This window comes from Ipomoea triloba, chromosome 3 (assembly GCF_003576645.1).
Source record: "Ipomoea triloba cultivar NCNSP0323 chromosome 3, ASM357664v1".
In the NCBI taxonomy this organism is placed as follows: Eukaryota; Viridiplantae; Streptophyta; class Magnoliopsida; order Solanales; family Convolvulaceae; genus Ipomoea; species Ipomoea triloba.
This window is the reverse complement of record NC_044918.1, coordinates 20,409,287-20,433,776: the sequence shown is the minus strand read 5'-3', so window position 1 is coordinate 20,433,776 and position 24,490 is coordinate 20,409,287. Positions and strand designations below refer to the sequence as shown.

General features: G+C 35.9%; 4 protein-coding genes across 5 annotated transcripts; 1 reads left to right on the top strand and 3 right to left on the bottom strand.

The window, feature by feature from the left end:
- Window positions 1-330: 330 nt before the first annotated feature.
- Window positions 331-5,144, bottom strand: LOC116012449 (putative late blight resistance protein homolog R1B-16). 2 transcript variants are annotated; one of them, XM_031251981.1, is made up of 3 exons: window positions 4,449-5,144; window positions 2,425-4,052; window positions 331-824 (listed from the first exon to the last, which is right to left on the bottom strand). In XM_031251981.1, the coding sequence occupies exons 1-3, from the start codon at window positions 4,990-4,992 to the stop codon at window positions 690-692; spliced, it is 2,307 nt and encodes a 768-aa protein (XP_031107841.1). In that variant the 5' UTR covers window positions 4,993-5,144; the 3' UTR covers window positions 331-689. The 2 variants fall into 2 exon arrangements, with proteins under 2 accessions (XP_031107841.1, XP_031107840.1); XM_031251980.1 differs by having other exon boundaries at window positions 2,425-5,144.
- A 7,821-nt stretch (window positions 5,145-12,965) lies between these two features.
- Window positions 12,966-16,167, top strand: LOC116013048 (uncharacterized protein PF11_0207-like). The gene is made up of 3 exons (XM_031252710.1): window positions 12,966-13,543; window positions 13,913-14,510; window positions 16,162-16,167. Exons 1-3 carry the CDS (start codon window positions 12,966-12,968, stop codon window positions 16,165-16,167), a joined length of 1,182 nt encoding a protein of 393 aa, XP_031108570.1.
- Window positions 16,168-17,101: 934 nt separating this feature from the next.
- LOC116013047 lies at window positions 17,102-24,426 on the bottom strand. The gene is made up of 6 exons (XM_031252709.1): window positions 21,661-24,426; window positions 21,521-21,580; window positions 20,607-20,687; window positions 17,393-19,509; window positions 17,247-17,309; window positions 17,102-17,129 (listed from the first exon to the last, which is right to left on the bottom strand). Exons 1-6 carry the CDS (start codon window positions 24,316-24,318, stop codon window positions 17,102-17,104), a joined length of 5,007 nt encoding a protein of 1,668 aa, XP_031108569.1. The 5' UTR covers window positions 24,319-24,426.
- LOC116012580 (putative late blight resistance protein homolog R1B-23) lies at window positions 20,186-22,104 on the bottom strand. The gene is made up of 3 exons (XM_031252151.1): window positions 21,661-22,104; window positions 21,521-21,580; window positions 20,186-20,687 (listed from the first exon to the last, which is right to left on the bottom strand). Exons 1-3 carry the CDS (start codon window positions 22,066-22,068, stop codon window positions 20,553-20,555), a joined length of 603 nt encoding a protein of 200 aa, XP_031108011.1. The 5' UTR covers window positions 22,069-22,104; the 3' UTR covers window positions 20,186-20,552.
- Window positions 24,427-24,490: the final 64 nt, after the last annotated feature.

Genomic DNA, 24,490 nt, shown 5'->3' with positions numbered 1-24,490 from the left:
GACGCATTACAGTTATATTACAGTTTAGGTGCAATTTCACTAGAGGAAGAGAAAATTCCTTCGCTACTAATCTCAGACGTCGTGTTTGATTCTGTGTCTCTGTGCAGCGAGGTAGATAGGAAGCCGTCCGCTTTTTCCTGAAGCTGCAATGAAAATTATAGGCTACAAATCACATCACTCATTGCAGGCCTTTCTACTCATTCATCCATCAAGCATTTTCAGGCTATCTCAGCATAGCTCTTCAAACACTCGGGAGAAATCTCATCCCTTAATCTGGGAATTGGGATCCACCCTTTGATCCACCAAAATATAAAAGTTTGAAAATTCAAATGTATATAACCTTCGATTCACATGGTATTAATTAAAAACAAGTCTGAAATATTTAGTGAATAAACATGTAGAAGTTTATCAAATATAATTCATACAAGACCACACAAAGAAACAATATTAAAAAATCAAGCTTAGCTCATCCCTACACTTATTTTAAGCAATTCCACTCCCCAATGAAACAATTTCTCATACCAAATTCAAAGTGCTATACTCAAAGAAAAAGGAAGGAGGTCAACACACCCAAAATATGCAACTAAAGAAGTTTTTTTTAAACATAAATTATAGCAAAAATAGTAAACCATAAGATTTTTATTTGATATGGGCAGTAGGCAGGGAGCTAAGAAATAGAGAAGATTGTTTCAATTGATGTCATTGTTGTCGAAGTCATCTTCAAAGCAATTAAAGAAGTCATCATTGGTGAGCTTAGAATCCTCTTCCTCTTGAACTTGCCTTGCAAAGTAGCTGGAATCATGATAATTTGCCTTGTACTTCAGCTACTCAAAAATTATGAGGATTAATTAGTTATTTTAAACTTTTTCATATGAAAAAAAACTAATAAATATTAAGCATTCTAATGATCTGACAAAAAGTTACAGATTATAACCAAAGCAAATTATGCCAAAAATATTTATTTAAAACTTTAGAGATGCAAAAAAACATGTATTTAGAAATAAAAAATTCAAAATCATATATCGAAATTATGATATATCTGCAATGCATAGTAAAAAAAAAAAAAGTGTTGATCAAATTAAATAGAAACCAGATTATCAATTCAAAATCTGTAAAGTTGTATATTTTATTTTAAACTTTGTAAACATTTTATTGATAAGAAATATTAGTTTCAAATGATATTATGCATATGGAATGCAAAAATTAAAGAGAGTCATAAAGTAAACATATAAAAAAATTATTAAAATATTCATGTTCTTAAGAAAATTTTTAACGAACTTTAACAATTGTGTTGCTCTATTTGCTCTCAAGACTAAATTGCACCTTATTTAAAAAGTTAAGAGTATATATTACAACAGTGTAACAAGGACTAAAATGACTACTAAAAAAGAATTAACGGAATAACTAAAAATGTATTTTTCCTAATAATTAAATTAAACATTACTACTAAAAAATTGTATACTACGTCACTTAATAGACGGTGATTTTTTAAATAACCGCCGTCTAATATATTTGGTTATACTACGTCACTTAATAGACTGCGATTTTTTAAAAACCGTCATATATACCTTAATTAATTTTTTTACGTCACTTAATAGACGACGGCTTTTTAAATATCCGTTGTCTAATATATTTTTTGTTATACTACGTCACTTAAAAGACGGTAGTTTTTTAAAGGAAAAATATCATTTTTAGTCCCTCAACTATAATACATGTATCAATTTTGGTCCTTGACTATTAAAATTTTCAAATTAGGTCCATGACTATTCAATTTGTATCACTTTTGGTCCTTGACTATTAACATTTTCAAATTAGGTGCATGACTATTCATTTTGTATCACATTTGATCCTGCCGTTAAATTTTCCGGCCAAATTTCCGGCGAAGTCATCGGGGGTGACCGGCGTTTTCTATTTTTTATTATTATTTTTTATTTTTAAGTTTTTTATTTTATTTAAAAGTTACGGAGTATTAAAATAATTTTTAAAATAAAAATTAAATAAATTAGTCGGTCACCGGTGACTTCGCCGGAAATTTGACCGGAAAATTTAACGACAAGACCAAATGTGATACAAAATGAATAGTCATGCACCTAATTTGAAAATGTTAATAGTCAAGGACCAAATGTGATACAAATTGAATAGTTATGCACCTAATTTGAAAATTTTAATAATCAAGGACCAAAATTGATACATATATTATAGTTGAGGGACTAAAAATGATATTTGCTCTTTTTTAAATAACCAAAGTATATACATTAAGTAATGGAAATAAAATACAAAAACTACTTTCAAGATTCACTACTAGAAAAATTTCTTTTAATGTCGCTTTTTTTTACATGCAACAACGTCGGTTATTTTGTAACGTAGTTATAGTCTTGTAGATGACATAGTAAATATAGAAATTTGAGTGAGTTATAGAAAAACCTGAGTATTGAAGTTGTGAACAACAAGCCCATCATTTCCTAATAACTCCTCCTGCTGTTGCTGAATTTGGTTGGCAGAATGAACAAGCAAAGAATGACAACCGTGCAACTCAATTAATTGCAAACTGTATAGTTCATCAAAAGTGGAAGGGATATTCTTCAAACGAAGACAATGTTTAATGATGAGACGCTCTAGGATAGGGAAAGCACCGTCAGTAGCTGTCCACTGCTTCAACTCCATTATTTCTTGAATGAGCAGTGATTTTAATTTAGGAAACCAATCTCCAGAGAGTTTCCAATGTTGTCCTATACAAGCTCCAGACTTAAGTTTTAGAACCTCAAGATTGGGCAACATACAAACAACTTCCATAGCATCCCATGGCACCAAAGTTCCCTTCAATGTCAACATTTTGAGTTTTTCTGGAAAAGCACTTGCATCTGGGAGTATAATAGGATCATCGAGATGGCTATTAATTTTTAGTTTCTCAAGCTTCCGTAAATTTATAAGATCATCCAACAAAGGGGAAACAACTACTACAATTTCCTCCCACCTCCACGGTACGAAAATTCCCATCACTTTTACATTTGGAATTCTCGAAAATACATTCTTTGTGCATTGGGAAGGGCGTAACCAATAAATTGTTTGCAAGGACTCTTGAACAGCACTCGGAGGATCGAGCATAAGCACCGTACTAAATTGTAGATGCCTCAACATTGGCATCCAAATTTGAGATAGTTTGATTGGAAAACTCTTCTGTCTTTCTTCTAATGTCAGAAGCACAAGAATTTGTAGATTAAAGCTCTTTTCCAATATCCTCATTTCAACTACTCCTCCGTATACAATGTCTATTGTCAGAGCCAAGTATCTCAAAAGAACTAGACCATCACAAATCAAATCCAATCCACGGCAGAAAATACTACTTAAATCCAATACTCTCAACATCTTGAAATTTGTAAACCAATCAACTCTATTATGACAAACAGATAAAATGGATCGAGATCTATTGGAGATATCATCAGGTGAAACATTCATCGTTTCAATACTTACCCAATGATAAGTATGTAAGTGACCAAAATGTCCATCTACAACATGTAAGAGGTCCTCCTCCATTGCTTTCCTCTTACAAAAGTCATGTACTATGCCATGCACCTTACATGTCTTAATCTTGCCATCTAAGCTAATTTTGTCAATCAAAACTAAATTCCTAGATACAAGATCTTTTAGAAAACCCTCAGCAACTTCTTCTAAGCTCCTTTGACCTTCTACCTTCACAAACCCTTCTGCTATACATAATTTGATAAGCTTTTTCACCGGAATATTAATACTTTCAGGAAAAATTCCCAAATATAAAAAACAAATCTTCAAAAAGTTAGGCAAGTTGTTATAACTCAAAATAAGTATTTTTGAAATATCTTGAACAAGATCAAAACACATCCTTTCATAAAATATTCTATCAATCTCCTTGGAAATCCATAGTGACTCATTGATTGCTCGTGCAAGTCCAGCAGCTATAACAATTGTAAAAGGCAATCCCTTGAAATAATTGACAATGTGTCTCCATATTGCCTCGACTTCTGAGCTCAATCTTGCATGATGAATCTTTTGGAGAAATAAATCCCAACTTTCTTCTGAATTTAAAAAAGGCACATTTAGAGAACAGTAAGTATACGATCTTGCGTACATGGCCACTTCATCATGTCGAGTGGTCAACAATATTCTACTCCTATTACACCCTTCTGGAAATGACCTTATAATTTCGTCCCATTGGTTATTGTCCCATATGTCATCTAAAACAACCAGATACCTATGACCAAGTAACCATCTACGTACTAGGTCAGGTAGGTCGTCGTGGTTGACTTGATGGATGAATTCCTTCTCTTTTGGCTTAATACACAACAAAAGCTCACGAAACATTCTACATCTGTCATATGTTGCAGACGTAGACACGGTTGCCCAGGCAAGAACATCAAAATGAGATTTAACTAATGGATCTTGGTACAAGCTTTGAGCAAAAGTTGTCTTACCTATTCCTGCCATGCCAACGACTGTTACAACCAGTCTTTCTTCAGATTTGTCTTTAAGGAGCAACCGTTTGATACGTTCCAATTCAGCAGTGCGCCCTACCATTGTGCTCTGAAGCTTTGAGGCTGTGGGAAGGGAGGAACTACTACTACTTTCAATCCTTTCCCTCGATGAAAGACTATCATTCACTTGCAAATCTTCCTTCACACACTTTGTCAACTCTTCAATTGCATATTCCAAGGTGGAATGAAAGCTTTCAGCAATAGTACTCGTACTCTGCCCTCCGCTATAACTATCAATTACTTTTGATTCAATTTCATCTTCTATTCTCAGGGCAACATCTTTAAGCCTTGCTTTCCAGTCTTGCATCGCCACGTCTTCAGCGTTGAATTGATTCTCAGATTTCTCAAGAAAGTCAACCAACTCACGTAGCCTTCCATGGAGTGCTTCCGCTGCGTTTGTGTCGTCAAGAACAACATGTGGGTTGGGTGATAAGAACTCAAGCTCTACCGTTCGCATCAGTGAAGACACGGCGAACCAGGCCATGGCTTACTCGATCTTAATTTCCTCGATCGATCTGCTGTATCTTATTTCTTCTGTGTTTGTAAACTGCAGTGATCTGATAATCTGATATACACTATTTCTCTTTCTCCGCTATTCAGTATTCACTTTTGAGGGTGTTGAACTGGTCAATGCGATTGATTGATGATAACCAAATAATTCAAGGTTGGCTATGTATGTTGGCACTTTTACACTCATTTTCCTAGTCAACACGTTTTCAGTACCTCGATAGGTGTGTCCAATTAATCGTTGTTTTAAAGAATTGGAAAAGTGGTGAAATACACCCCAAATGTTATCGCAAATTATATTGTGGACCACATTGTGGACCATGATCATGGCTAGGGATGGCAATTTCAATCCGCCCCGCGGATATCCACCCGAATCCATCCCACATGGGTTGGGTTTTTTTGGGTGATAGTGGGTGGTGGATCGATGGTGGGTCTTAAAAATGTAAACCCGCGGTGGGTCGGGTTGAATTCGGGTTTTAGGTACAAAACCCGCCTAGCACCCCACCCGACCCACCATGTGTGCATACATATATATAATAGTAAAAAAAGTAGTACTAGTATATAGTTAATTATAAAAGTTTCAATAACTTTAGGTAACTTTTTACTATTTTATATCTAAACAACTAAAATTATTTTTAAAAATTAACAATTTAGTTATTATATTATAATATTTCTATTATTTTATGTTTTAGTATAACTAATGAATTTTGTTGTTTAATTATGTGTAAGTAATTTTGATATTATTTTTTGAAAAAATAATAAGTTGATAAGTGGTGGGTACCCTAGTGGGCACCCGCACCCGGTGGGAGTGGGGATGGATTCTAAAAAAGTCCACCCGATGCGGGTTGGAGGTGGGGGTGGGTGGAGAAAATAAAAGGTGGGTCGGGTGATGGATGTAGCCCTCCCCGATCCACACCCGACCCATTGCCATCCCTAATCATGGCTGATACTGTAGTTGTGTTGAACGCATAGTGCAGTTGTGTTGAAAATATACTGCAGTTGTGTTGAAAGAAAACTGCAATTGCGCGGAACAGTGACCGTTCATCCGTTCAACACAACTGCAGTATCCTTTCAACACAATTGCAGTATCCGTTCAACATAACTGCAGTATCAGTTCAACACAACTGTAGTTCCAGACGGATGACACGACCTCTGTTCCGCGCTACTGCAGTTCCCTTTCAACACAACTGCAGTATCCGTTCAACACAACTGCAATATCAGTTCAACACAACTGCAGTTCCAGACGGATGACACGACCTCTGTTCCGCACAACTGCAGTTTCCTTTCAACACAACTGCAGTATCCGTTCAACACAACTGCAATATCAGTTCAACATAACTGTAGTATCAGTCATGATCCATGGTCCATAATGCATTGTGAACCATGGTCCACGGTATAACGACTGAAATGTTGTACCTCAATTAGGCTTATGAGCTTTTAAAAGTAACTCTCAAGAAGTAGCAGAAAATAAAGATTGAATTGAACTCCAAGAAGTAATTAATCTGTTAGTTTATCATTAAAAGCAGCTTTTAAAAGTTACAATTAAGCCATTGAACATGTTATTGCTGTGTATTGAAGACCCAAATCGATTAATAATTTGTAATAGTAGGACCTATATTCAAATGAGGACCTATATATTATAGAGGATTATGAAGACTAATAGTGTGCGTTAGATTGAGATATTGAATGGTGTAGATTATTCCTAATTTTGTGATTATTTTGAGGGTGAGGCGCTATCCGTTTGTCAATTATTAGGAAGGGGGTTATTTTTGTCATTGTGGTGAGGTTTTTAATTTTGGTAGATTAATTATCGGGACTTTTGGTTATCTATTCATGCACAAATTCAGTTTTTCAATGCGTTCCTTTTTCAGACTGTCGAACCAACAGCACAACCCTTTCGTTTCTTGGTGTTGGCGAAGGCGTCGATGGCTTGTTATTGGCGGAAGGGAGAGAGCACAAGTTGACGTTGGTGGTCGTTTATTGGCTGACGTACGGTGCAGTATCTCGTTTCTTGGTGTTGGCGAAAGCGCTAGTGGCGTGTTCTTGGCGGAGGGCAGGGAGTAGGAGTTGACACCGGTGGTCGCGTATTAGCAGTCGGACGGTGCAGTGATGGCGGACGTCAGTGGAGGCGGTCAGAAAAACGAAGGTCCTAAAAAAAAAGTGTAGGTCCTAAAGTTTCAGACTAACGCATCTTAAGAAGGTAAACCACGCACCTAAAGCCTTAGGCTAACGCACCTTAAGTTTCAACAACTGACGCACCTTAAGCACACAAATCACGCACATTAAGAAGGAAAATCACGCACCTTAAGTTTTAGGTTGACGCACCTTAAGTTTCAACAACTACTCACCTTAAGCAAAAAACCACGCACCATAGGTTTCAAAAACCACTCACCTTATGCACACAATCCACGCACCTTAAGCACAAAAATACGCACCTTAAAAAGGAAAAAACGCACCTTAAATTTTGATCTAAATGCAAAAATTACCAAATTGCTACCGAGGTTTTTTTTTTTTTTTTTTTTGTTGATAATCCTGGACGTTGATTTAAACAATATCAATGGCTAGAACTGAATTATATATATATATATACAAATATATATATATACATATATACATATATACACATATATATACATATGTACACATATATATACATATATACACATATATACATAGATATGTATACATATATATACATAGATATACATATAGTTTCAAATGAGAATCTTTGTTAATTAACATGTGAACATTTGTACAACTGGGCACCGTTGATCTTGTCCTTTATAACTTTTTTGACCTAGTAAATACACATCAGTGCACTAGCGCATTAAATATAGTAATGCTTTCTTCTTCTTCTTTCATTTTTAGATTTTCATTTTTTTTGAAGGAAAAACGATCAGTTTATATTAAATAAGTTGTTCAATACATGCAGGAATTGAAGTTAACCAAACTAAAGAACCAACTTGAGAACGGGCCGCCCTAACTAAAGCATGAGCTAGCTTGTTTGTTGATCTAGGTAAAAACTCAACAGACACCACTTCAAAGTGTCGATGATAATCCCTGATTCACTAATCACACATCCCGTATAAGAATAATCCGGCAAGGTACCATTGAATAGGTTGCAGACAGATTGACAATTCGAATAGACCAAAATTTTTTATAAACTCTGGTCCTTAGCCCAAGAGAGGGCTTCCTTTATTGCAAGCGCCTCCGCCAAGTGAGGATCATCTACATAACGCAAAGGACCATTTTTCGCCGCCATTTAAACCCCATTTTCATTTTTAATTAGGACACCATAGTAAGCATGGCCAGACTCTGAAAATACTGCCGCATCAACGTAAAGTACAACCGTATCTGCTATCTGAGGAATCAAAACCTCCTGCTGGACAGTATTTGTAATGTTATCAGTACTATTGGAAGAATCATCAAACCATTCATGGAGAAGCCTATTAGTAGCATACCTAACATTAGAAACTTCCATATTTGATTATTCCAAATAAGATTGTTTCTTCCCTTCCAGATACTCCAGCATAGCGCGGCCCACCGCAACCTTGATTCAGTACTTCCACCAGTGATGCAACATATCATTTATGAAAGTCCGTTAGTCCGTTTTCGATTGGTTATGAAAATTCGGTTAAAATTTTGGTTATTAACCGAAAATTGATAGACGCTCACCCCTATCTATGAGGATACTTTGACTTAATTCCACCTCTGGTGTATTACAAATCAAAAGCAAAAAAAAAAAAAAAAAAAAAAAAAAAAAAAAGGGTCTGTAATGAACACATTTTTTTAATTGTCAATAATGAAGCTGCTTAAGAATGCAAAAACATGACAGCCATAAGGTTGCAGTATCATAAACCTGCCCAGTACACACTGATATATATATATAATAGCCTAATCTTACAATATAACCTGTAATCTGAGTTGTCAAATCACATGCATTTGAACTTGCAATTCAACCACCCAACCTAAACATGCATAAGATGTGTAGAAATTTCCAAGCTCAGTTGCTCCCAACCATTACACTCATCCTCTACACTACTGTGAACAAATACTGCATCCTAATACATTTATTTGATTATAAGATTACTAATCAAATTATTCCTCCCTCCCAAGTCAACACGTTTGGTATTTTTTTCTTTTTTTTTTTTTTTTTGAAAACAGTATTTTTTATTTTTTATTAAAACAATTAGTAAATTTCTTTGTTTTCATCGTCAACGGAAACTTCGTGGAAATGAAAGTGCTTGAATAATTTTCATTTTTTTTTGTAAAGAAAGTGGTTGAATTCTTGAATAGTTACGTAAAGGAAATGATAATGAATTAAACTGGCTAACCAAGCTGCTGAGGCTGCTTCATCTTCTTTTATTATTATAATTTTTATTATAATCATCATCATCATCATCGTCATAATCATCGTCGTTATCATCATTATTATTATTGGTGGTGGTTGTTAAATACATGATAAGTGCAAAAGATACTTTTATAAGGTTATTTGTGGATCATTAAGTGCATAATTCACGGCCCTTATGAATGTTTTAATCCTAATTTGCTTTAGAATGCTTGTTATTGTCATTAGACCCCGTTCCACGCTTGGCTAATTGTTTTGTAGGTAAAAGATGTGCAAAAAGGGCAGGAAATGACAACATTTCAGATAAGTGAAGAACAAACCAAAGTTGGAGAAAAAAATAGGCCAGGACTGCAGTGGACGCGCGGTGGACGCGCGTCCACCCATGCGTCCACCCATGCGTCCAGGCCTGCGTCCGAAATTATGCTTGCAGAAGTTTGGCAGCAGAACAGCAGTCTGCTATGGACGCGCGCGTCCAGCACGCGTCCACCAAACAGCTCTCTGAAGTTGAAGTCTGTGCAGCAGAAACGCCGTGGACGCGCAGTGGACGCTCAGTGGACGCGCGTCCAGTGTGCGTCCATCGCGGAAGTGGGCAGTTTTTGCAATGTTTAAAAGGGGAATTGAGCCATTTTGCAGGGGATCCATCACACTTCAGTTTGAGACCACTTTAGAATATTTCTCTCTCTAGGATTAGCCTAGAGAGATCTCTCCCAATTCACTCCACATTGCAATTCTTAGTTTAGATTAGAATTAGAGAGGAATTCCATTGTTGCAAGATTGTGATCTACATTCAAGTTCAAGATTAAAGTTCAATTTCAAGTTCAAGTTCAAATTCAAAGTTCAATTCCTAGCTAAGTCTTCCTTTTAATTTCTTGTCATTACTTTTGCCTTTTGCTATTTCAATTCCAAGTATGATTAGATAGATCTTTGTGGATTTGGATTGAGCAATTTTGTATGGATGTTCTTGAGCTTTGAATTGATCAATTAAATTTTGCAATTGCTTTGATTATGAGTTTGATTGTGTGAGTGGTGATCCACTTTGACTCTTGTGTAGGGGTGATCAACCTATATGAGAGGTGTTTGGAGAAGGAGTCTCATCTACGAGAGTAGAGTTACTCCTTAGCCTAGCCTAGCACATTTCCCTCTCACCTTTGAGAAAAGGGAGAAGTGGAAGATAAGAGGCACATAACGTGTTTGACAAAATGCCTCTCCTAGCCTAGTGATCACAAGGATGACATTACGGTCTAAGGAGTGAGTCCATTGACCACGAGAGTGGCGGTGGTGTTGGTGACCTTGTCTCATCTTCATTATCTAAGTGTTGTTAGCCTAATATCTTAGGAAATCAAGGATACCTATATGAGTTGCAATATCCAAATCCTCCTTTCCAATTGATTGTCTCTATTGTTGTTCCTTATTCCCATTATGTTTAATGCACATTTCTTACTATGTTTGGGTTAGCTTTCAAACACAAAACACTCTTGTGCTTAATCCCCTTACCGCTTGAATTCCCTCCTTGCCATCCTTTGAGAACGATACTCGGAAATCTTTCCGTTTTAACATCTATTTCTTTCCATCCACNGTTATCATCATTATTATTATTGGTGGTGGTTGTTAAATACATGATAAGTGCAAAAGATACTTTTATAAGGTTATTTGTGGATCATTAAGTGCATAATTCACGGCCCTTATGAATGTTTTAATCCTAATTTGCTTTAGAATGCTTGTTATTGTCATTAGACCCCGTTCCACGCTTGGCTAATTGTTTTGTAGGTAAAAGATGTGCAAAAAGGGCAGGAAATGACAACATTTCAGATAAGTGAAGAACAAACCAAAGTTGGAGAAAAAAATAGGCCAGGACTGCAGTGGACGCGCGGTGGACGCGCGTCCACCCATGCGTCCACCCATGCGTCCAGGCCTGCGTCCGAAATTATGCTTGCAGAAGTTTGGCAGCAGAACAGCAGTCTGCTATGGACGCGCGCGTCCAGCACGCGTCCACCAAACAGCTCTCTGAAGTTGAAGTCTGTGCAGCAGAAACGCCGTGGACGCGCAGTGGACGCTCAGTGGACGCGCGTCCAGTGTGCGTCCATCGCGGAAGTGGGCAGTTTTTGCAATGTTTAAAAGGGGAATTGAGCCATTTTGCAGGGGATCCATCACACTTCAGTTTGAGACCACTTTAGAATATTTCTCTCTCTAGGATTAGCCTAGAGAGATCTCTCCCAATTCACTCCACATTGCAATTCTTAGTTTAGATTAGAATTAGAGAGGAATTCCATTGTTGCAAGATTGTGATCTACATTCAAGTTCAAGATTAAAGTTCAATTTCAAGTTCAAGTTCAAATTCAAAGTTCAATTCCTAGCTAAGTCTTCCTTTTAATTTCTTGTCATTACTTTTGCCTTTTGCTATTTCAATTCCAAGTATGATTAGATAGATCTTTGTGGATTTGGATTGAGCAATTTTGTATGGATGTTCTTGAGCTTTGAATTGATCAATTAAATTTTGCAATTGCTTTGATTATGAGTTTGATTGTGTGAGTGGTGATCCACTTTGACTCTTGTGTAGGGGTGATCAACCTATATGAGAGGTGTTTGGAGAAGGAGTCTCATCTACGAGAGTAGAGTTACTCCTTAGCCTAGCCTAGCACATTTCCCTCTCACCTTTGAGAAAAGGGAGAAGTGGAAGATAAGAGGCACATAACGTGTTTGACAAAATGCCTCTCCTAGCCTAGTGATCACAAGGATGACATTACGGTCTAAGGAGTGAGTCCATTGACCACGAGAGTGGCGGTGGTGTTGGTGACCTTGTCTCATCTTCATTATCTAAGTGTTGTTAGCCTAATATCTTAGGAAATCAAGGATACCTATATGAGTTGCAATATCCAAATCCTCCTTTCCAATTGATTGTCTCTATTGTTGTTCCTTATTCCCATTATGTTTAATGCACATTTCTTACTATGTTTGGGTTAGCTTTCAAACACAAAACACTCTTGTGCTTAATCCCCTTACCGCTTGAATTCCCTCCTTGCCATCCTTTGAGAACGATACTCGGAAATCTTTCCGTTTTAACATCTATTTCGAGAACGATACTCGGAAATCTTTCCGTTTTAACATCTATTTCTTTCCATCCACCGCGAAAACTTTCCGTTTTAACATCTATTTCTTTCCATCCACCGCGAAAACTTTCCGTTTTAACATCTATTTCTTTCCATCCACCGCGAAAACTACACGTTTTAACATCTATTTCTTTCCATCCACCGCGAAAACTACACCCATCAACATCTATTTCTTTCCATCCACCGCGAAAACTACACCCATCAAATGGCGCCGTTGCCGGGGATGGCATCGGTTTTTGAGTAGTAAGTGTCTTTGGATTGACATGAGCAAGTGTTCAAGTTAGAGAGTCTAACACCCCCATTTTCTTTCTATTTTTGCAATTTACTTTGTTTACATTTTAATCTTTTTGTCATTTCATTTGCTACTACTCTCACTTGCAACTACTTCTAGTTGCAAAACACTCTCTTGTCTTTGTGTTGATAGGTTGATCCTCTATGATGTATTCTCAATCAAGATATCAACAAGAGGATTACTATGAGGACCAAGGAGGATATATGCAACCAAGGGGAGGCTATAATGATCAATTTTCTAACCCCTATGGTTATGAAGATAATGAGGACTTTAGAGCACAATATCAACCAAGAAGTCCACCACCACCTTGGGCTCGCTATGATGATCAACGGATGGCATATGATGATTATTACCGTCCGAAAAGAAACCAAAGCCATTATGATGAAACTCAAGACCACTATCGAAATCAACATGAAGGAGACTATGAGGAATACATATCCCAAGAAAGATATCATCATGCTCCACCACAAAATTTCTATTCACAAAATGTCTACCCTCATAACTCTTACTCCGAACAAATTCACTATTCACAATCCCCTCGAAATGAGAAATATGTCCCATACATGCGAGATGAACACTACCCTTCATACACTCAAAATCCCCAATACCCTCCATATTCTCAAGATCATCAAGACTATCCATACTACTCCAACCACTATGAGAATGAGGAGTACATGATGCAACCATATGAGGAGGAAATCACGGAAGACACGAAGAACAAGATATTGGCAATAATGGAAGAATTTAAGCAAGACATGACCAATATGAGGGAAGAGTGGAGGCAATAACGTAGACAAAGAACCTCCTCCCTAGGGCAAGAGACGCAAGCATCAATTCGAAACTTGGAAGATCAAATGGCTCAAGTGGCCAAATATGGAAATGAAGAAGAAGATACTCATGGTAAGACACTTGACCCTATTAGTGTTAGCACTACTATTGGTGATAAAATTTCTAAATCTTGGGCCGACATGTGTGATGAGAATAATGATTGTGGTGATATTGGTGTGCCTATTCATTTTGATAATCCTAATATTGATTGTGTTGATAATGGAGTTGAAAAAGTGGTAGATATGCCTAGTGAAAATAATTGCATAATTGAAGATGTTGATAATGAGGTCAATTTTCTTAACCCTTATGACTTTAATGATAGTGATTCATTTGACCCCTCCGATGATGATGATGAAAATTGTGTTGATCCTTGTGAAAACAATTTTTTCGTTTCTTTAAATGAGAATGATGTTCTTGAGTCTTTTACTTTTGATGATGAATCTTTGTCAAATGAGCTTACTAATGATTTGCATGAGATATGTGGTGATGATGATGTCAATATCGAGGCTAGCTTGTGTGATTTAAATGATATTGAATGTGTGACTTTCCATGATAATTGCCTTGATGATGCTTTATATATTCATGATTTGATCGGTAAAGATCGGAGTGAAGTGGTTAAAAATGAGAATGTAAAAGAAGAGGTTGAAGAAAAGGAAGAGATAAGAAATGAGAGTGTTAGGGAGGAAGTTGAGGAGAAAGTGAAAAATGATCAAAAGGAGTTTGGTGAAGAGAAGAAAAATGAAAAAAAAAAAAAAAAAGGAAAGTTGGAAGATAATAGCATACTCAGGGACATGGATAGTTGCAAACCTTTAGAGGAGAGTATGCTATGTATTGAATTAAAGGAGTTTGCTAATGCCCGTCATTTAAGGGCATATCTTGAAGAAAGAGTGGATGGGGCAAAAGGACTTGTCCCCGTCCAAGTATGTTTTTTGTTCTCTCCTTCACTGACTTCTCTCAAGTCTCAAGTCTCATACTCTCATCTCTGACTCTCTGAGACTTTGACTTCTCTGTTCTCTCAACTTTCAATCTTTCTTGAGTCTTGAGTCGTCTAGATTTGGTAGTTTGTAATCTGTATCTTACAGAGTTGAGACACCCTCCGGTGGAAGTCCTTAGCCGTAGTGGTTCGTTCGTTCAGTTCGCGACTTCGCGTCTTCGACTAACATTGTTGTCGTTGGTAGAAGCCCTAAAACTCCGATGAGGCTTTTATCTATAGAATAAAGATTAGACTCATTATAGATTGAGTCTTTGAGCCGTTTGAGGTATGCTGGAACCCTAATTCAAACATTTTTATTGTTATTTATTTTGTATGTCTGTAAGTCTGGTAATCTATTATATTGTATTACTGTTATTGTGAATTTGTGTTTGATATGTGATTTTGTATTTCTGTTATGATATATTGATTATAATGAAATTAGGGTTTGCCCTAATTCAATTAAAGTGAGGAAGCTCTTAATTGATGCTTTGATATGTGATTTTGTAATGATATGTTATGATAAATCAATTATAACAAAATTAGGGTTTGCCCCAATTCAATTAAAGTGTTGTCGTGTGGAAACCCTTAATTGATGTTTTGATAATTGATATGTGATTCTGTTATGATATGTTATGATAACTGATAAATTGATTATAATGAAATTAGGGTTTGCCCTAATTCAAGTAAAGTGTGGAAACCCTTATTTGATGCTTTGATATGTGATTTTGTCATTTATGTGGAAGCCCTAATAGTCCCTAAATGATGAATTTTGAAAATTCTGAAATAAAAAAAAAAAAAGTTTATTGAATGATGGATCCTTAAATATAATCAGTTAAATGTGTATTTGTAATTGACTTTATGAGTCTAATTGTTTAACCGCACTATACTGACTTGATCTTTTATTCTTATTTTTCCTACTGATTTCTAATACCCATCTATAAAGATGGAGAGTATTAGTTTGACTAGGAAAACTCCTATAGTATCTAGTGAGGAACCTATTGGTGAAAGCAGAAGTTGTGGAGAGAAATCAATTTTAGCAGCAGCATGTGCCTCTTCCTCATTCTGTTCTTTTAAAAAAAGAAAGGAGGTTGAATCCAGATCCAAAGTGTGGGATCATTTTTATTTTTTTTTTTGCATCTAAACTGTAATATAATTGTAATGCGTCGATTCATCAGTTTCTGGAAAGGAAAAATGTTTTAGTATCCTACATTTACCACTTATAAACTTGTTAGGAGTGACAAGTTTTAATTAGTTTGATTGTTTTTTTTTTTGTTTCATATTTTAATCAAATAAAACTTTATAAGTAGTAAATGTAGAGGGACTAAGCATGATCCTTCTGTAAAATATCAATATCATGCGTTATTATTTCTCTCAAATGATTGAATTCCAACTCTAAGGGTCCTTAAATCCGACTCAAATGATTGAATTCAAATCTTAATCTCTTCTCCAAATATTATCTACTAAATCATTGAGCTAAATCGTACTCCCATCATTCATTGTTGCTATGCCTTCAGTATGTTGACATGCCGGGTCGATTAAATAACCTCGTCTAGTTACTAGTTAAGCTTTTCACAATTATCTGTATTCTTCTTTTGCAGATTTAGTTTTCCCCTAAATTCAGCTTTCTTATTCTCATTCCAAAATGTATATATTCTACGTTTCAATATCAATTTATTCCTAATAAAATTACATGAAATTGAATCCAATTAAAAAATCACCGTATACTAAAAAATTTTCATTTGATGGATATATTTGAGACGTGTCCAAAATAACTTGGCTCGATGCTGCAGGTCAAATCAAGTCGGAATAGGTCAACTTCGTATTAATTAGAGGGGCCAAGGCCCCATTGTCGGCCCTAGCCCCCAAATCCAAACCCTGCATCAAACAAAATAAACGCCAGACCCACATAAACCTACCAAGTACACACTAATATAATAACCTAATTAAACTTACAATAAAACCTAAATCACATGCATTTGAACTTGCAATTCAACCACCCAACTGCCAACCTAAACATTCAGCTGCTCCCAACCATTACACTCATCCTCTACAGTACAGATTTCTTTCCAAATCTGCAAGAATTCAAGAGCAGCCAACATAAACTCAGGATTGTGATGAATCCACTGTTTTCAGATCATTATTCCTAACAATCTCCTTCACTATCTTTGCTTCCTTCAAGTTCCTCTGTAACTTCATCTTCAAGTTCCTCTTCAACATTTCTCTGAAATTTAGTTAGATACAAGAATATATTAATTAAAGATGGGAATGAAATAAAAATTAAAATAGCATACAAAAGTAAGGTTGAATAAGTTGTATATATTGATAGATACCCAAATATTGTAGGCACGAACAACAAGTTCATCATTTCCATAATCTCTTTGCTCTTCTTGTATTTGTTTGGCAGAGTTGACAAGCCCAGAATAACAATGACACAACTCAATCAACTTTAGAGTGAGTATTTCTCCAAAACTAGAAGGGATTTCTTCCAATTCATAACATTCTTTAAGAATTAGGCGCTCAAGGATAGGGAAATCATTATCACCACTGGCTTCCCAGTGCCTCAAACCTGATCCGTGAATAAGCAATGATTTTAACTGACGAAAACTACCTTCAGTTAGTTTCCAATATCCTCCTTGGCAAGCTCCATGTTTAAGTTTAAGCACCTGGAGGTTAGGCAACATACCAATAACTGTCATTGCATCCCATGGCAGCAAAGTTCCCTTCAGTTTCAACTTTTTGAGCTGTACTGGAAAAGCATCCACAACTGGAAGTAAAAAAGGATAAAAGTGTCCGCTTTCAATTTTTAGTTCCTCAAGTTGATGCAAATACCTCAAATTATCCAAACAATTGGGCTCTCCAAATTCCACACTGCCCTCCATGAAAATTCCCATCACTTTTGCATTCGGAATCCTTAAAAACACTTGCTCTGTACATTGGAATGGGCGTAACCATTGAACTGTCTGTAGGTATTGATGAACCGCAGTTGGAGTACACAACACAAATGTTGTGCAAACTTGGAGATGTCTCAGCTTTGGCAACTCCCAAATTTCATGTATCAAAGGTTTGGGGTCGTCGTCATTGCAACCCCAACTTTCTAAAAGCACAAGAGTTTGTAAATTCCAATCCTTTAACACGGGTAAACTGTTAAGAGACTTGGATGAGCGCAGAGCTAGGTATCTCAAAAGAATGAGGTCCGCAATATATGAAGGTATACCGTTAATGAAGTGGAGAGAACCTAAATCTAGTACTCTCAACCTCTTGAAATGAGGGGTTGCAGGAAGTCGATAACCATGACCAACATCATCATGAAAGCAAAAGAGGGAACCATACCTGTTGAAGCCAGTGTGCACATCAAGTTTAGGATACATTGATTCAAAACTTAACCAACGTTCAGTCGTCCTTACATATAAATGTGGTTCATCAAAATATCTACTTATTGCAACATGTAGGAGGCCCTCCTTAATTGCTTCATTCCTACAAAAATCATGTACGATGTCATGCACCTTACATGACTTAATCTTGCCATCTAAGCTCAAACTGTCAACCAAAACTAAACTCCTAGATACAAGATCCTTTAAGTAATCTTCAGCAACTTCTTCTAAGCTCCTTTGATCTTCTTCTACCTTCACAAACCCTTCTGCTATCCATAATCTAATAAGCTTTTTTGTAGGGATTGCACTATCTTCAGGAAAAACTCCCAGATATAAGAAACAAACTCTCAAGACATTAGGTAAATGGTTGTAACTCAACCTGAGAATCTCTGAAAAACTATCAAGAAGACTGCTGGTCACAGTGGCACATAATATTTTCTCCATCTCCTCTGATTGAGATTCCCATAGTGACTCATTGGTGGTTTGTACAAGCCCTGCAACTATGACAATTGCAAGCGGCAATCCTTTACAATACTCAACAATGTGTCCCCATATCCCTTCAAGTCTCATAGGCGGCAAGCTTAAGTTTCCATAACTGAGAATCCTCTCACTAAATAATTCCCAACTTTCATCTGAATTTAAGAAAGGCAAGTTTAACGAATAATTATGTGATCCTCCTGTAGAAATGGCCACTTCTTGAAGTCGAGTGGTCACCAATATTCGACTTCCATTATTATCTTCTGGGAAGCACCTTTGGATTTCATCCCAGGAGGCTGTGCTCCACAAGTCATCCACAACAATGAGATACCTCCGACCCATTAAACATTTACGTAATAGGTCTGCTAGTTCCTCGTTGCTTTTATTGATGATTTCCTTTTCCTGGGTGTGGGAGATTTGCATAGTAGACAAGAGCTGAAGAAGCATTTGTCGCATGACAGGTTGTGCAGACACAGTTGTCCAAGCAACAACGTCAAAATGAGATGAAACTGATGGATCTTCATACAATGTTTGAGCAAACTTTGTCTTGCCTATACCTCCCATGCCAACAATGGGCACAACCCGTCTTTCTTTCCGTGAATCTTGAACAAGTAACTCCAAAATCATATTCACTTGGTCATCACGTCCTACCATTGTTGAGCTCCAATTGCAAAGTAGCTTTGAACAAGCAGAATGATGCTCAATCTTTTGACTGGACGAAGGAATATCATCATCATCATCTTTCATCGGCTGTTTGTTCTTCACCAACTCCATAAACTCTCCGGTGCCATTTTGAAAGGTTGCAAGGAATCTTTGAGGTTGTTTGTAGTGGTCAACTCTTGGAAGGAATCGCCATCTCGGGTCCTCTCTGCCAAAAATATCAATTATTTCTGATTCAATTTCGTCTTCTATTCTTAGTGCAACCTCTTTAATTCTCGATTTCCACTCTTTGGTCGTGCCGTCATCATCATTCAATTGATTCTCAGAATCATTATCAAGAAAGGTTAGCAATTGAGCAAGCCTTCGATGGAGAGCTTCCACTGCTTCTGCCTCTATATGGTGAAGAACAAGACGTGGATGAGGTTGCAGGAACTCAAGCTCTATTGTTCGCATCACTGAACTTACAGCAAACCAAGCCATATATATATAGCCAATACCAAAACTTGTTCCCCTCTCTCTCTCTCTGTGTTTATGATTGAGTGTTTTTGTGTGGAATAATTATGCAGCTCTTTAATCTGTATTATACAAAATGTAGTTCAATTCCTCCCTCCCAAGTGACCAAGTCAACACGTTCCGTATTTTTTATTAAAACAATTTTAGTAAATTTCTTTGTTTTCATCGCCTGCCGTCTCTGGTCACGAGGCAACCAACAAACTACACTAATAAACAGTATTTCTAACGAAGGGATTTGTATTCCAAAAAAATATTTAATAAAAAAAAACAAAGGGGTTTGTAGTTTTGGGAGGGGAAAATTGTGAAGGAAAAACTATTACGGAGTATTTAGTAAAATATAGAGTATCAGTAATTTTTAGTTGCTAGTTAATAACATTACTAGCCAACTACTATATAGTGCATGTAATGATACATTTATTACCATTTCAAATAAGTGGTAACAGGTAAAGAATTATGAGTATTTCAAAGATAAAAAAGATGTTAACATTACCAAGTATATGTAATTTCAAACCAAAAAAAAAAACAAAAACAAATATAAAATACTTGATTTTATAATTTTCCTCCATTCGCAAAATATAAAGGTTTGAAAATTGAAATGTTATATAACCTTCAATTCACATGGTATTATTAATTAGAAAAAAGTCTGAAATATGTAGTGAATAAACATGTAGAAATTTACCAAATATAATTCATACAAGCCCACACAAAAGAAACAATAATCAAAATCAAGCTTAATTAGCTCATCCCTACACTTATTTTAAGCAATTCCACTCCCCAATGAAACAATTTCTCATACCAAATTCAAAGTGCTATACTCAAAGAAAAAGGAAGGAGGTCATCCACAGACCCATAATATGCAGCTAAAGAAGTTTTTTTTTTAAACATAAATTATAGCAAAAGTAATAAATCATATGATTTTTATTTGGCATGGACAATAGGCTAGGAGCTAAGAAATAGAGAAGATTGTTTCAATTGATGTCATTGTCGTCAAAGTCATCTTCAAAGCAATTGTAGAAGTTAACATTGGTGAGCTTAGAATCCTCTTCCTCTTGAACTTGCCTTGCATAGTAGCTGGAATCAGGATAACTAGCCTTGTACTTCAGCTACTCAAAAATTATGAGGCTTAGTTATTTTAAACTTTTTCATATGAAAAAACTAATAAATATTAAGCATTCTAATGATCTGACAAAAAGTTACAGATTATAACCAAAGCAAATTATGCCAAAAATATTTATTTAAAACTTTAGATGCAAAAAATATGTATTTAGAATTTTAGAAATCAAAATCATATATCGAAATTATGAATAATCTTCAATGCATAGTTTTTAAAAAAAAAAAATTGTTGATCAAATTAAATAGAAACCAAAATACCAATTCAAAATTTGTTGCAAGTCATAGTGGTCAACATAAAGTGGGCTGTAGAAAACATGAGTAATGTAAAGGTTTTAGACTTTTTTGTTTTTTGTAATTTTCTACTGTAAGTATAGAGTAGATTTGTATTTAATTACCAGAAGACATTTGGTGGTGTAGATTTGTATATATTTTATTTTACACCTTGAAGAAATTTTATTGACTAGAAATATTAATTTCAAATTATATTTTAAATATGAAATAAATACCAAAATTCAAGAGGGTTATAAAGTTAAAATATAAAAAAAATTATTAAAATATCCCTGTACTAAGAAATACCTCTAATTGAAGTTTAACAAATGTGTTGCTCTATTGCTCTAATAAGTATTAAAATTCCACCGTATGTTAAAAGATAACAGCACAAAGTTATGGACTAATTAAAATCACTAGAAAATAATAATTAAGTGACTAAAAATATATTATTCACAATAATTATATTAAAAATTGGGATGAAACAAATAACGAAAATAAAATACAAAAAAATTATAAATTTTACTAGTTTCAAGAGTTCTTTTTTTATGCAAACCTTTTTACATTCTTGTTGTCCTCTGTTCTCGTGTTCTTTTTCTTCAATAATGGTTGCTACCTGAATTTAGTTACATTAAATAATTAATGACCAGGATAAAAACAAATAAAAATGAAAATTTGAGTGAGTTATAGAAAAACCTGATGAGTATTGTAGTCATGAACAACAAGCCAATTATATCCAAATAACTCCTCTTGTTGTTGCTGAATTTGTTTGGCAGAATTAACAAGCAAAGATTGGCAACCGTACAACTCAAATAATTGCAAAGTGTATAGTTCAACAAATATGGAAGGGATCTCCAAATGAATACAATGTTTAATGATAAGTCGCTCCAGGATAGGGAAAGCATTGTCAGTAGCTGTCCACTGCTTCAACTCTATTCCTTGAATGAGCAGTGATTTTAATTTAGGAAACCCACCTCCACTAAGTTTCCAATATTGTCCTTTACAAGCTCCAAACTTAAGTTTTAGAATCTCAAGATTGGGCAACATACCAATAACTTCTTCCATAGCATCCCAAGGCAGCAAAGTTCCCTTCAATGTCAACATTCTGAGTTGTACTGGAAAAGCACTTGCAGGTGGAAGTATAATAGGATCATCACGATGGCTATTAATTTTTAGTTTCTCAAGCTTCTGTAAATTTATAAGATCATCCAACCAATTTTCAGCCAAAGAATATTCATCATCATTTTCAGCCAAAGAATATTTATCATCATCTGACAAAATGCGAACATGTACAAATTTTCTCATCCTTCTCGGCATGAAAATTCCCATCACTTTTGCATTTCGAATTCCCAAAAATACTTCCTTTGTGCATTGGGAAGGTTGTAACCAATAAATTGTCTGCAAGTACTCTAAAACAACATTCGGAGTATCAAACATAAACACCGGGCTAAATTTTAGATGCCTCAACATTGGCATCCTCCAAATTTCATATACCTTTGTTGTATAACTTACCCTTCTTTCTTTGTCTGCCAAAAGCACAAGGGTTTGTAAATTAAAACTCTCTTTTAACTTCCACATTTTCAATAGTTGGCCAGATGAGTATATTCTCAAAGTTAGGTATCTCAAAAGAACTAGATCAACACCACCATTAGTAAACAGCAAATTCCATTTAAAAGAAAGAGTACTTAGATCTAATACTCTCAACTTCTTGAAATTTGCAATTCCAATTGACCTATTAACACCATGACAAAAGGATAAAATAGATCGAGATCTATTGGAGATATCATTAAGTGAAATGTACCCTGAAACGTCCATTATTTCAATACTTACCCAAGGATAAGCATGTAAATGACCAAAATGTCCATCTACAACATGTAAGAGGCCCTCCTCCATTGCTTTCCTCTTACAAAACTCATGTACTATGTCATGCACTTTACATGTCCTAATCTTGCCATCTAAGCTAATTTTGTCAATCAAAACTAAACTCCTAGATACTAGATCTTTTAGAAAATCCTCAGCAACTTCTTCTAAGCTCCTTTGACCTTCTACCTTCACAAACCCTTCTGCTACCCATAATTTAATAAGTTTGTTCACAGGAATAGCGCTACTTTCAGGAAAAATTCCCAAATATAAGAAACAAATCTTCAAAAAGTTAGGCAAGTTGTTATAACTCAAAATAAGTATCTTTGAAATACCTTGAACAAGATCAGAACACATCCTTTCATAAAATATTCTCTCAATCTCCTTGGAAATCCATAGTGACTCATTGATTGCTTGTGCAAGTCCAGCAGCTATAACAATTGCAAAAGGCAATCCCTTGAAATAATGGACAATGTGTCTCCATATTGCCTCGAGTTGCGGGTGCAATCTAGGATGAACCTTTAGGTGAAATAAAAGCCAACTTTCTTCAGAATTTAGAAAAGGCAGGTTTAGAGAGCAATGATTATAAGATCTTGCGTACATGGCCACTTCATCATGTCGGCTTGTCAACAATATTCTACTCTCATTAAAATTTTCAGGAAATGACCTTTTAATTTCCTCCCATTGGTTAATGTCCCATATGTCATCTAGAACAACCAGATACCTCCGACCTACTAACCGTTTGTGTACTAGGTCAGGTAGGTCATCGTTGATTTCATGGATGAATTCCTTCCATTCTGGCTCAATACACAACAAAAGCTCAAGAAGTATTCTATGGCTATCATATGTTGTAGACGTACACACGGTTGCCCAGGCAAGAACATCAAAATGAGATTTAACTAATGGGTCTTGGTACAAGCTTCGAGCAAAAGTTGTCTTACCTATTCCCGCCATGCCAACAATTGATAGAACCAGTGTTTCTATAGATTTATCTTCAAGGAGTAACCGTTTGATACGTTCAAATTCAGCAGTGCGCCCTACCATTGTGCTCTGAAGCTCTGAGGCTGTGTGAAGGGAGGAACTACTACTACTAGTACTTTCAATCCTTTCCCTGGATGAAAGAATACCTTTCATTTGCAAATCTTCCTTCACAAACTTTTTTGTCAACTCTTCAATTGCATATTTGAAGATGTAATGAGAGCTTTGAGCAAGAGGAATCGTACACTGCCCTCCTCTAAAACTATGAATTATTTTTGATTCAATTGCATCTTCTATTCTCATGGCAACATCTTTAAGCCTTGCTTTCCAGCCTTGCGTCGGCACGTCTTCAGCGTTGAATTGATCCTCAGATTTCTCAAGAAAGTGAAGCAACTCACGTAGCCTTCCATGGAGTGCTTCCGCTGCGTTTGTGTCCTCAAGAACAACACGTGGGTTAGGTGGTAAGAACTCAAGCTCTAGCGTTCGCATCAGTGAAGTCACGGCGAACCAGGCCATATATGCCTTACGTACTCTTAATTTCAATTCCTCGATCGATCTGTGTCTTATTTCTTCTGTTAGTTTGTGATTATGTTTGTAAAGTGCAGTGATCTGATCTGATATACACTATTTCTCTTTTCTGCTGTATGTTGACTTTTGTGAGTGTTAGGTTGAACTGTGCAATGCGATT